The 14,363-nt window shown below is 33.6% G+C and overlaps 1 protein-coding gene across 1 annotated transcript in view; it reads right to left on the reverse strand.

Annotated features, from left to right (window-relative positions):
* Positions 1-6,551: 6,551 nt before the first annotated feature.
* Positions 6,552-14,363, reverse strand: part of RGS17 (regulator of G protein signaling 17) — a gene marked incomplete at both ends in the record, with an annotated part of 33,175 nt that continues 25,363 nt past the window's right edge. The window contains one exon of the mRNA XM_080700310.1: positions 6,552-6,740. Coding sequence (XP_080556436.1) covers positions 6,552-6,740 — 189 coding nt within the window. The remainder of the gene's footprint in view (positions 6,741-14,363) is intronic.

Raw genomic sequence — 14,363 nt, forward strand, 5'->3', positions numbered from 1 at the left:
ATCTAGATTACTAAATATAATAAGCATGGTAGTAAGAAATTATACACATTCAATATGACAAATTTTATAGAATCAAACACATTAAAATTCTTTTTAGTATTTAGCAAACATCTTAAAATCATATACAAGAAACACTGTATTTATGACAAATACTTTAAGCTAGGGGTGAAAATATCAAGTCTTTTACATTATTTCAATGTTGTATACATTGTTCAGTGGAGGGGTATAGAAAAGCACTAAGCAAAATTAATATCAATGTAAATACCTTTTATTACAATTAATAAGACTAAGATCTTTAATACCCAAAGTATGAGGAGGGTTCAGATGATAACACAAGTAGTTCAAGGGGAAAATTCACTTTTCCTCTTCCTAATTCAAGCTAAAAGTGTTTTGGAGTTTTATCCTTCATTTCTCTTTCCAGCTCATTGTGTTCATAGCATTTATTAATAACCCTTTAATGGAACCTAATATTAGTGTTGAGGGATCTGTTTAAAATTATTTTTAACTCATTGTATATGTCCAGTAAATTTACTGCAACATTTCCTCTTAAAAAATGTTACTTTACATTGGTAGAATCTAAAAGGCAGTAAGTACCTTACTAAGTTGGTCAAGGTCAACATCAGTATCTCCAGGCACTTCCTCAGCTGGTGGCCAAGGTCAGCATCAGCAGTTAGGAAGAGCCCGGTGCTTTAGAAGTCATCCCAGCAAGAAGAATAATGAAAGCCTGTGCCTTGATGCCATATGATGAGAATGGCAATCTACCCTTGTGGTATTCTTTCCCAAAGACAAACCCCTGTCTACCCTGAGAAAAACATCAGACAAATCCCAACAGAAGAATGTTCTGCAAAATATCAGACCAATACCCTTCAAAACTTTCAGTCAGCAAAAACAAGGAAAGTATGAAGAACTCACAACTTAAAGGAGCCTAATGAGGCATGACAAATGTAATAATGTATCTTGAATAAGATCTTGGTACAGAAAAATAGCATTAGGTATAGGACATTTGAATAAAGCATAGACATAATGAAGTCTATATTAGTTAATTGTGACTAATATTCTGTGAGTTGAGGTATATGAGGCCTCTGTACTATCTCTGCATTTTTTCTGTAAATTTAAAGCTATTCCAAAATAAAATACTTAATGAAATTTACTTAGCACATAATCACTCTTATTTTGCTTTTTGCATGTCCATGGTAAATTGTTAAGGAGAAGCGTACTCTAATAGTAAAAAGTATTGTTTTCTAATGATTTGTCGCTTATTAGCTTTAGTTTTATCAGCCATTTATATATTTGGCAGATGACTTGATATTCATATTATTACTATCCATGGGAATTGGGAATATTGCTTTTTTTTCCCAATTCTGTGTGTGTGACTGAAAGAATCATTTCTAGATTGTAAATTTGGTACAATATTGTTTAAATTAATGATTCTGAATCATTGAATAAGGTACTATCATTATTAAAATCCTCTGTCTTAAAATAAGGTTGGTTGTATTTTTGGATGAATACTTAATCAAGATTTTAAGAGTATGATTTTGAAAAGTAGAGGGAAAGTGGATGAAAGTGACCTTTAATACAAACATACCTGAAAAGTAGCAATTACAGAGCTGAGGAACTTTGGTAAACTACGATATGTAAACTGCTCTTATGTTTATCTTATGTGTTGTTCATGACCATTTAATAAATGAATATTCCTCATTCTCAGGTAAGGAAAGAGACCCAGAGAGGATCAGCCCTTTCCCCACCATAACAGGAGACAGAAATGGAACTTGGTAACAAATTTGTCCTTACGACTTTTTTTTTCTTCTGGTACTGGAGTTTGAATCCATTTTGAAACAGGATCTAAGCTACTGAGTTACTCAAACATGTAATCCTTCTGTCTCAGCCTCCCAAATACGGGGATTATAGTCATCTGCTGCCGCACCCGGCTATTCTAACTTTTTGATGTTTTTCCACTCTCTTCCGGATGTGAATCTGTGGACATACATTTCCATCAGTAGGCATGTACATGGCATCATCTTAATATACTAACAAGTGCTAGATCTTTAAAAGTAATATAGCCAAACCGAGGACAGAAACACCACCTGTTCACTGCTCTATGTATTTCTAACTGTGTTAAAACCTAGGATGCTGGAACAACATTTAGGTAGGTATAAATAAAAGCTTTAAAATTCTGAAATTTTTGCACCAAAAAAGAGAATAAATATGAGAAATAGTGAGGGAAGAATGAACTTCAGGTAATGCAAATGGCATAGTAAAAACAATATGTATTTGGTTATTCACCAATGCTTAGTAGCATTCCTTTTTACTACTCATTTGGAGCTTTTGGCACAGGAATAAAATTAGTCCCAGACTGAGATGTTACCAGTTAAAACAGCACTTTGCCTTCCATACTGTTTTCATTGGCATCAAAGTCTTCAACATCCCCTGAATTAACCTGAAAAGATGTCAGTAGGGGCAGAGCGGGACTATATCCATGGTATAATAATTTTAAAAATACCTGTAAATAAAACTCTGACATTTAGAAACAAAACTTATCACCCTGCACAGTGTTGCACATTACAAGGATATTGCAAGTATTGCAGAAAATATCTGGGGCAAGTTTTTGGTATCAGTTTTATTGATATACATTTGCAAATGTACCAAGTGAGGAATTAGTACAAATTTTTACAGATTATACACTGTTTTCTCTAGAGGACACTGTATATTGATTGGAAATTTTAAAAAGCCCTCAAATATAAGTATTTGCAAAATATACTTTGAGTATTAGGGTCATAAACTATCAAATAAAATATCTAGGCAAGAAAACTTTTAGGAAAGACATTTACCATATTTCAAAATAATTTACTAATGTATCAAGCTCAGAGTGTTCAAAATTTGGGTTTGATATGGTTCTATACAGAGGCATTTTTAAATCTCTTTAAGAAATTTTGGTGATTTTCCAAAGGTTCTAATTTGCATGTTTTCTGATTATATCTTAAAATCCTCTCCTTTATATTTCTTCATCAAAGCATCTGATATTATATATCTGTTGGAAATTAATTTTTTATAATTATAATATGACTTATTTTTTCAGTATCTAAAATTAAAGGTATATAGACAAAATGGACAGCTCAAAAATTAAGACTCTGATATTATTTTAAAACTGTTTAATGAGGTGGAAAATTTATATTTGTTCCCAATAAATAAACATTATTTACCTATTTCTATAGTCCTTTAACAGAGCTATCAGGTAAATACACAATACATACTTTATACTAGGCTGCATTAAAGGGTTCTAATAAACACCTCATGCACCATGACCAACTTTCAGAACTGGTCATCCTATTTACATACTTTAAGATAAAAAATGGACCACACTATGGTCTTGATCTTTGCATTTCATAATTTCAGTATCAAAACTGTTTTTCACATACTCATACATGCCCTAAAACACTGTCAGGGCATCGATGCTAACTTTGGGTAACATAATAAACAATTAGAGTAAAGAAGTATCATCCACCTGTCATTAGTGTGATCTATATACAAAATCAATCTCTGAAGGAATATGGGTCTCAAATTCATCGATATATACATAATCTATATCCTCTACTTTCTTTCCATTATACATATGTCTCAAGTTAGGTAATAAAGAAAGTGCATTAACCTCTTTCTGTGTGCATTCGCAGATTCTAATAGTATACAAAGGTATTTTGGCAATCTAAAACACAAAGTGCTCCTTTTAAAGTGCTAATTTTTCCCCTTGGAGGAATTTGCTCATTAGGAAAAACCAAACTCCAATAAAGCAAATATTGTGCTTTTGGAATGGTAGCATAGACACCAGTTGAGGGCTTTTTTGTTTATTATAGTTCCTAACTTAAACATAAGAAATTCTATCAAACTTAAAAAATTAAAATAACTGCAAACACAGACATACTCTTAGAAACTTTAAACATTTGAAATTCAGTGAGAAACCCTCTCATCCCCGGAAAGTATGTTTAGCACAGAAATGCTCACGTAGCATTGTTACCAGCATCCAATGTGTAAATTCAGCTCTAGAACCTTCTCAACACAACTTCCGCATCAAGTTTTAAAAGGACATGCTGACCTCAAAATCTGTATTATACAAACATCCAGGTTAGAGATTAGGACTCTGTATAAGGGTCCTTATCTTTTACATTTGGTAAAATATTAAATGTATTGTCAAACAGACAATTCATCTAATAGCCCAAAGTATCTTATAAAGATAACTTATGACTAGCAGGTCACCATCATGTATAGTAACAACAAGAATATAAAGTCTACATTTAAAAAGATGGATGCATGCGAGTACCATAGTATATTACATGTCTTCTAGTCATGTGCACCAATTTACTGTGCCTCAAACACAAACACGTATACTATACCATATATGTGTATACATCATAGTAGCGTAATAAACTCAATTCCCATCAAGAAAATAATTAAAGTGACTTAGGAACAATAGAACTTCACACTAGAGGTGAGGATGCATTTAGGTCATTCTTTACTCTTTAGAAAAAAAATATGACTTTTGTAAACATCTTCATAGCTATCTTTTTTCAACATATTACTCAAAACTTTTATTCAAATAGTAAATATCTAAGTGACATGAATAAAATACGTCTACACACTAACACTTTCAGGAAAAAAAAACAAACATTAAACAAAATGATTGTTATAAATATTTCTATCTTGCATTTAACTACATTTTCATAAATAATGTATTTAAAAGTGCTGAATATGGTAGGATAGTCAGCAACGCCAGTGTAAACAGAACATTGTTTTCTACTCTGCAAATTGTTTCTTAAAATCCCATCTTGTCAAACACTGCAACAGTTAAAATATTTGCATAGGGAATAGATAATAGCCCTTTTTTTATCATGTCTCCTGAATTCTATATAAGTTAGAAAATCATATTCACTTAAAAAACAATTCTTGAAATGTTTTAAGTTTATGGAAAAAGAAACTTACGATGCTAACCTTTCAAGTAAAATAAATTTAAAAACAAAACCCCAAACTTGTCTTTTAAAAAATGTTTAATAAATTAAAAAATGAGAGGTAGTTACAAAATGACAAAAACCCTATAATTTAATATCATCCTTAATATAAGGCCAGTAATCTCAGTGGATATAAATCTTTTTAAAACTTTCATTTTAGGTTACTCAGTATTATATTCATTCAGTTTAAGATTAAAAAAATAGTTTTCAGGGGATATTAATATTCAAATGTAACACCTTGATATAAATATGAGAACTATTACCATTTTTGTGCACAGTAGGGTATTATTTTCTCGAATGTCAGAAGTACATGCCAATATCAGGCAAGTGTTTTGTCTTAAACAGTGTATTTATAAAAAATAATATGGCAGCTAAAAGATTTGAGCACTGTACTGCCTTTTAATTATGGATGAGAATTAATAGTTTGGTTTTAACATCTGTAAAATAAGTCATTCGTAGAATACTATGTGAAAACAGTTAAGGTCTGAAGTAAAGAATTATCTTCTTCATAACCCTTTTGAAACTTTTCTTGGTAAACACTTAGCTTTACAGTGGATTTCACTTTCAAGGAAAATATGCCACAGGGAAGATGCTGTTCTCCCAAATGTTTTACAGCGCTGCTACATGTAGGCATTCCTTTATTAAACCCTTTTCTTTATATTCCAAAACTAAGTTATCAAGCTTATTTTTTTTCTTGAAGTACATAACTTTACACGGCCATTTTAGAACTGGAGAGCCAGTCTTTAATAAATTAATTACAGTATTGGACATGTGATATATACATAGATTTTTCTTCTATTACAATTAAAAACAGTACCACTCTTTGATTTGTCATTGAGAGAAGATATCTTCAATTGTTTTGTGCTTTGTTTTCATTTCTTCTTTTTCTGAACACAGCAATCTCTTCTATAATGAAAATGCCACAGGTTTGGCAGTGAACAACCCAAGGAATTCCCCATTAGGATTTGCCAACAAATGTATAGATAAATAGCTCTTTTTTCTGTACAGAAATATTGGCTTCAAAATTAGTGTACTGAACACAGTATATAGCATGTTGAATACCACTGTTACATGTTAAAAATTATCTTTTTCTATTTCAGATAATGTTTAAAAAATGCAAACCACAGCCAGTTTTTTTTGGCAATTATTTCTATAAGACCATATTGCACAAAAGTCCTTAAATACAGATATAAGATATGCTATTTGATTAAATAGTACAACAACTACATGGCAGATGAAGCATTTTTACTTTGCACATGCAGCCTCTTGAAACAAACTAGGAGACTGTCCATGACTACAAATACAGTTTGCTTGCAAGTAGAATGAGTGTTGAGTAAAAGAAACTTAATTTGGCAATTCATTGTTTTATGTGGTATTTTCTCCAAACTTAAATCACGGATAACCTTGATAAAAATGGAGACAAAGACCATAATGGTTGTATTTTCACAGTAGCCTGAGGAATGCTAAACTTGTTCTCCAGGAACTCGATTTCTGATGTTACTTAACCACTTTTATTTTCCACCCCAGCCCTCCAAAATTTTTTTTTAATGAAAATTAAGACTCAGAAGAAGAGCCAGCAGTACTTTCAACAAATGACTTATAGATCTGAGAGTTCAAAAACCTTGGAAAGGAATCTCTGTGCATTAAAGTATATATCTGCAGCTGGGCATCTTCATACATGTGGGGGTTGGGATCCAGCAGATTTCTATTGATCACCTCTCTAACTCGAGAATCGAGACTGACCTAAAAGGAAATAAGAGCAGACACATTAAATAACAAATATTTTCCAAAAGGCCTCAATTAAGTAACTGTAGGTTTGTGACGTTTCATAGAAACTTCAAAGCATAAATCAAAGTAGCAGAAACCTTGAGGTCATTTTTACAAACCTATTATTACCTTGTATAATTTTCTCCCTCTGAAGGTTAAATTAAACATAATAAAACATAATAAAATGGCTGGTGGTTTGGTTCACAGATATCTTGACTTTGATTTATCTTTTCTCTGCATTCATTCAGGAGCTTTTGACAATTTTATTCGTTTGTCGAGGAACCAGAGAATAACCAGAGCTTGCATTCGTCTCCCCCTTTTCTATAACTCAGGACAGTGACTCTCTTGATAACAGTAAGAATTACTGACAGGAGTTTTTGGACAAAAATTAACATGCCCGTCACATGTTGCTTCTAACAGATACACATCCCAGCAGTTCCTACTGCATCAAAAGCAGAAGACCAGAGATGTAGAAGCCAAGAGTAAAACAGAAATGCCTCGGGCATTTTCTAAGACTTCTCCATCTACAGGGCCCAGGAAACCTCCTCCCCTGGAGCACATCCAAGACCTCTAGACTCAACAGGAAACACAACAGCTGCTTGACAGAATCTTTGAAAGGAGAAATATATACATATAGGAATTCAGAATACCCATTCAAATGGTCACTGAGGTGTTATTTGAAAATGGGATAGATTAAATTCGGAAGTGATTGGGTAACCCCACCCTCCTTGACACATTTGGAAAAAGCAAAGATAAATTGGAAAGAGAAAAGGAGAAAAACAGCAGTAAGGGCAGGCTTGGGTGAACAGAAGCAAAGCTCTGCCTTGGACTGCCCTGTTAGAGAAGCCCTACAAGAGGCAAACACTGAGTCCTGATGGGTTTCCTCAGCTTTTGTTATTGTATACACATCTCCACATTATATCTAAACATTTTGTCATAACTACTTATCAAAATGCCTTTTCAATTCTGGCTCTTCAAATCCACTGTTTGTAGTCTGAAACAGTCTCTGGATAAGACGATTCCTGTCTGTCTGCACATTCCCAGGTTCCTGAGCTTTGAAGATCATGTGGAACTGGGGAGCTGCTAGATTTGCCAGAAAACAGTGATCCAGACTAATGTTATGGGTGAACTAGACATATATATATATATATATATATATATATATATATATATATATATATATATACATTTTTAAAATTTCTGGTTGACCTATTAGTTGGGAATTAAAAAAAGTGTTAATGAAATGGATCCATTAGCTTGTATTTTCTGTGCCTTGTGAAGTCATCAACTACAAAATAATAAAGGTACAGAATTTTCCTCAGGCTTTTAATTTCATCTGGAAATATCTTGTGTTCCTACTTAATAGGAAAATATTGACATCGAGGTTTAAACTGATTCATCTTATTCTGAAATATGTTGTATTAGGGTGAAGTCTTACCAGACACATGTCACTGTTTTCTAAATGGCGCTTGTACTTTTAAACTCGGGACAGCTTTTTGGTTCCATGGAGAAAGAAATTTTAGATTAGTGAAAAAAGACTATCATTTGCTTCTTAAATAATATCAAAACTAAATTTAATATAATGGTTTCTTATTAATAGTTGAAATCAGTAGTTTAAGTTAATTTTAAGACAATAAATTATTATATGTTGAGTCCTAATTAATTTTTAATTTTTCTTGCATATTAAAAGCAGTAATAAAATATAAAGTATTGTAAACACTTAATAATCTATTACAAAATTGCATTAGCTAGTTCCATTTGCAAACTAAAATTTTTACCCTAAAGTTTGGTTGATTGTTTGAAAAAGTCTTCAGCCAAAATTAATATACAGAAGTCAAGTTTAAAACCCTTAAGTAGCCGGGTGTGATGGCGCACACTTGTAATCCCCGCACTTGGGAGGCGGAGACAGGAGGATCGTGCAGGTTTGAAGCCAGCCTCACTGGCTTAAGAGACCCTGTTTCCAAAATAAAAATATATTTAAAAAAATAGGTCTGGGAGTGTAGCCCAGAAGGGCTTCCAGGAACCCCAGTACCACCAAAAATAAATAAATAAAACCCTTAAGTAAAACAATCTATGGTCTCATATTGTGGCATTTTTGTGCTTCAGAATGAGGAGCATGTATTGCAAGGTGGTGGGTGGATCCCAGTTTGGGTCTGGGCCATAGTCACCCTAGGATCTAGGCATGTCTAAAAAAGACATTTTATCTGGAGCCCACTGCATGGGGGACTGAGGAGTTCCTAGGAATATCTTATCCTAAGGGAAGAGAATGTTGAGCAATACAAGATAAGAGCTACACTTCAACAAAGGAAGTTCTCCTCACTCAGTCTCCAGAGACTTATACCTAGTTGGAAGTAAGGGAGAATACATCCCAAAGTAACAGAATTTAAATGAGAGCCTACTGTGAGACAGGGCACAAGATAGCTCTGATAGATTTAGAAGCACTTATATTTTTCGTACTAGGTATTAGATTGATCCCAGAGGTATTTTATCTCAGTGCTACACCCTTAGCCCTCTGTTTTTTATCTTTGAAACTGGCCTCTAACCTTACAACTTTCTGTCTCTGCCTCTCAAGCAATGGGATCACAGGTGTGCACCATCATGCCTAGCTGATTTGGGAACATTTCTATGGTACCATTGAGCTGAAAGTTTCAGCTCTGAAAACTTTTGTTAGCCTGGAGAGCTGGCAGCAGTAGCTTTAAATAGCAGAGACCCTGTCCAAAAAGAATAAATAAATGTGCTCCTGTAGATTGGAGGTAGAATGCCTTTGGGTTCAACTCTCAATACCAACAACTAACTAAATACATATATACATACATACATACATACATACATACATACATACATACACACACACACACACATAAATGATTTGTGATAGGCCTCAGTGGTCTAGAAGAATCGGTTCCTACAGGGAGGAGACAAGGAAGAAAAAAAGAAAATACCCTGCAAATAGAGGAAGAATATTACCTGACAATGGCACAAACTCTTGGGAGGAAGACGCAATCAGCGCTTAGCTTCAATAGGGGACTGAGGGTGAGAGGGGAGGAGGAGTCTATCTCCTGTGGTTTGGGGAGACCTGGGGAGACCAGTTCTATACTGTGGATAAACTTGTTAGATTTCCTATCCTGTGAAGGGGAATATCAGGATAGATGCATATTGCTGAAATTCAGCACACGTTTTGATGCTGCTTTTTTATTCAAGCCATCATGAAGCAATGGAAATGTTGACCTGATGGATATTGTTGGAAGAATACTGGAAACAATTTTCACTGAAAGTCTTTTCCCCCACAGAAGACCCTATTTATGTTAAGTTGGTTTCCTGAGCTATTTTTTACATACATGATTAAGTATTCCTTCCCAAATTTTCTTAGTTTTAAGTATATTGAAATTGTTTTATTTAGGATTTTTCTGAAGTACAATTCTGACTTTTCCTTTTTCCTTTAGAATTTCAACAGTTATAACTTCTGCCACTGGGAATTTTTTTTTCTGGTCTTATTTTAAACTAAATATAGTATCCCCACATTAAAAATATATATAACTGAAGTTATCTGAGTGTCCTGTCACTGAATTTTGGCTCTGCACACATTTAGTAATATTATTTTATGCTTCTTATTTCTATTGAAAATAATTGCATCCAAATAAAACTGAATATTTGAATTTATTTCTTGGAGCAAATATAATTAGTAGATTAAAAGGAAGTGACCACACTTTTGGTAAGGCTCAGATAATGGGAAATATATTTTGATTGTCTCAGGGAGTTTTCAGTTTTCAGATTAAAGTTGCTCTCTCTTATTTTTGTCTGAAGTTCTAAGGTTGGGTATGTAGAAATCCACAGGAGTATCATAAAGAAACTACTGGACAATGGAGGAACTAATCAGCATGTTGTCATTGCAAGAGCACATCTGGAATCAGAAGATCCTGGGTGTGGGTTCTACCTCTACAAAATATCACTTAATGCCTTTTAATTTTAATATTCATTTTATTATCCTCTTGGAGGATCAGTATATTTTGCTTCAAAGTGAAGCCTTGTGTCTTCAAGGCTGAAGGATTGTTGTGGGGCTTAGATTATAACAATACGTTTAAGACCACTTTATCATCAGTGAAGTTTAAGCCCAATGTAGAGAGAATAATATTAATAAGAATTTATCATAATTATGGGGATGACTTTTTGATTAAATCCAGTGTCTCCAACTTTTTTGTCAACTTGAATTTTGTCTACTTGGGGTGACATGTTCTGACTATCCCTATTCTAACCGCCATCATACAACCTCCTCCCATCCCAACATTTACCACAATGTTTAGTTGCTTGGTTACCACATGATTTTGTCTGTCTTCCTAAATATAATTTCATGAATGAGATATGATATAATCTTTCTTACTCACCATCATATCCCTAACCTAACCCTGTACCTGGCTCACAGTAAATACCCAGTAAAGGTTTCTAAATGCTAACATGCATGCACAAAGAAATAAATACAGGGAAATACAGTCAAATGTGTTCTGTTTAGAAAACCTTATTTCAATAACAAGAAATGCTAATCTCACATTATTTTGCTTGAATACACATACATATCCACACAGATAATCCATACGTCTATCACATGTCCATTATTTTTAGATGATTCTGATGTAAGTAGGTTTACTTTTTTTTTTCTCCCCGATGGCATAGAAATTTAAGATGAAAACAGAGGAAGCCAACAATTCTTACGACTATTAAAATCGTCATGTGGCAGAGTTTAAACCTCACAGATTAGATGGATTTTAGAGCTTTTTTCATATCATCATTCTGCAAAACTAGGAAGCTGAGCTCTCTCCTAGGCACTTCTGTGAATAGCTACGTGTCATACGGTAAGTGGCAGGGCCAGATCACATCCCTGGTCAACAGAATCACCATCACTGAGGAAATCTGAAGATAAGCACAGCTTTCTTCAATTTGATAAAAGCATTATATGTAGAGATTTATTTTGTTTCTCAATAGCTCAGTGTTGTTTGTGGTTGATAGTGGTTTTTTTATACTTTTATTTGTGCATTATAGTCTTGCATCATAATACACTTCATAGTGATAGTGACATACAGGCACACAGCACTGAGGTTTTTTATTTTACTGTATTTGTCTTCCCAATATTTAATAAATGTAAGGCCACCATCATCTGCTATGTGTAGTAGGGCCATGAGGCTTAATACTTTGTTACCTCCATTCAATTTCCTTTTGAGAACATCATAAGTGCTATTTTCTAGTAAGATTTTCTGATTTTTTATTAAGTTGAAAATTCAACTATTTTGCTCTTAAAATGTACCCTATATGAAGAATGGAAGTTATATTGCCTACTGAATTTAAACATCGCTTGTTTTGTAACATAATAGTTAAATTATTAGAAATGCAAAAACCTGGTGTTAAGACAATTCGATATAATTTTTAACACATTGACCTTAATGGTTTCATTAAAGAAAAAATATAGAATGTTAGCTATATTTAACAAACTAGAACATGATAACTCCATCAAATTAAGACAAAGTTTAAAAAAGAGAAATGCTGTGTGGTTAATAATAAAATTCTGACAATTTTTACTTGTTTAGTCATTACCATTTTATATACAATTCAAATATCCACCATTTAAAAAATACTCTGGCCGGGCGTGGTGGCACACACTTGTAATCCCCGCGCTTGGGAGGCTGAGACAGGAGGATCGCATCGGTTTGAAGCCAGCCTCAGCTACTTAGTGAGGCTCTCAGCAACTTAGTGAGACCCTGTTTCCAAATAAAATGGAAAATAGGTCTAGGAGTATAGCCCAGAGGTAGAAAGCCCCTGGGTTCTACTCCCAGTACCATAAAAAATAAAAATAAAAAATAAAACAATAAAAAAAATTCGGAATAAGTAGAAATAGTTACAGAACTTCAGAGTAGACAGACCAGATCGTCCAGCCCTCAGATGAGAAATCAGTCTGATTAGTTTGTATTGGCTGTCTTAAATACTGTGTTGAGAGAGATTTTGAAGTTCAACCTGGGTAGGAGTACTATTATTGATTAGTTATATCATTTGGTAAGGAGGGTGATTTGGTAGGACAAATGGCCTTGCTAGTGTTGGCTTACTAGTCTCTGGGCTTATTTTTAATGTTAGTTTTATAAACAAATCGATTGAGTACTGTCTTAAAAGGTGAAGTGGTTTATCCCAGGTCACACAATGAGGCTGTAGGAGAGCATGCACTAGAACCTACTCATTCCCCCCCCCAATAAATGAATGAAAGAAAAAGACAGAAAAAAAAGAAAGATGGAAAGAAAAGAATCCTATACATTCGAGTCTTGTACAGTGCTCTGACGACTCTATAATCAGGGCTCTCTTTGAAATGACAAGTGTTCTCACTGAGATTAGGACATAAAATTTGAAAAACAATAATTCATGTCATCAGTAAAATACTATGGCCAAATGGAGATTGACAAGTTGTTTTATACAGGAATGTACCTGAGATCCAAGAGGTTGGAAGGGCTCCAAGATGGCTGGAAATCACAGCATATATTGTGAATTGTCACTGAACATGGTTCAAGACAGAATGTATCTGTTACTTGGCCTAAGACAGCTTTTGAACCACTTTTTAAACTGAAAATATCTACTTTTGTTATATTTGGTTTTTGCCACAAAACAACGATCAAACTTTATTAGGATGTTGAAAGGAGAGAAATCAATTGGATACCCAGAGGCACTTAATACAGATAAGTCAGATTCTATGCTGAGTTATTTATAATTTATTTACAAGTTAGTATATAGTAGCAAAATGATAAAAATATAAATTCCAACTCTATCTGTCTTTATTATAAATAATATATATTATGAATACACGTGGCATTTTTGAAATAGAGTAATTATGATTAACATAGATATCAGTAAAAATAAAGAGAACAGCCAGGCGTGGTGGTGCAGGCTTGTAATTCCCATGCTTGGGAGGCAGAGACAGGAAGATCCCGCAGGTTCGAAGCCTGCTGCACTGGCTTAAGAGACCCTGTTTCCAAATAAAAATATAAAAATAGGTCTGGGAGTGTAGCCTGGAGGTAGAAGGGCTTCCAGGAACCCCAGTACCACCAAAAAAAATAAAAAAATAAAGAGAACAAATATGCTTATTACATTAAACATTAGTCTATATCATTTTTAAAGATCATATTTTTGATTTGGAAATTATATTTAATGACTTTTTAGTATAATTTGTGTTCAAAATAAAGAAATTAGGTCAAAGCAAAATTCTATTACTTTAGCAAAAAGAGTCAAAACCCAAGTTTACATTTAAATAATCAATAACTCTGGTAATTCTTAATATGACCCAAAGAGGAAGTCATTTGTTTAAAATTAAGTATTTTACAAAGCTGCATAATTCAATAACATCAAAATATCAGGAGCTGTGACAATAGTGGGAAAGTGTTTCACATAAAAACTAAAAATCAGAAAATGGACAGCATAAATATAAAGGAAATATATGCATTTAATATGGAGAGCACCATTATTCCTAACTTTGTTTTTTTTTTTTGTTTGTTTGTTTGGTTTTTTTTGGTAGTACTGGGGTTCCTGGAAGCCCTTCTACCTCTGGGTTACACTCCCAGACTTATTTTATAT

Source organism: Muscardinus avellanarius (genome assembly GCF_963383645.1).
Source record: "Muscardinus avellanarius genome assembly, chromosome: 8".
Taxonomy (NCBI): Eukaryota; Metazoa; Chordata; class Mammalia; order Rodentia; family Gliridae; genus Muscardinus; species Muscardinus avellanarius.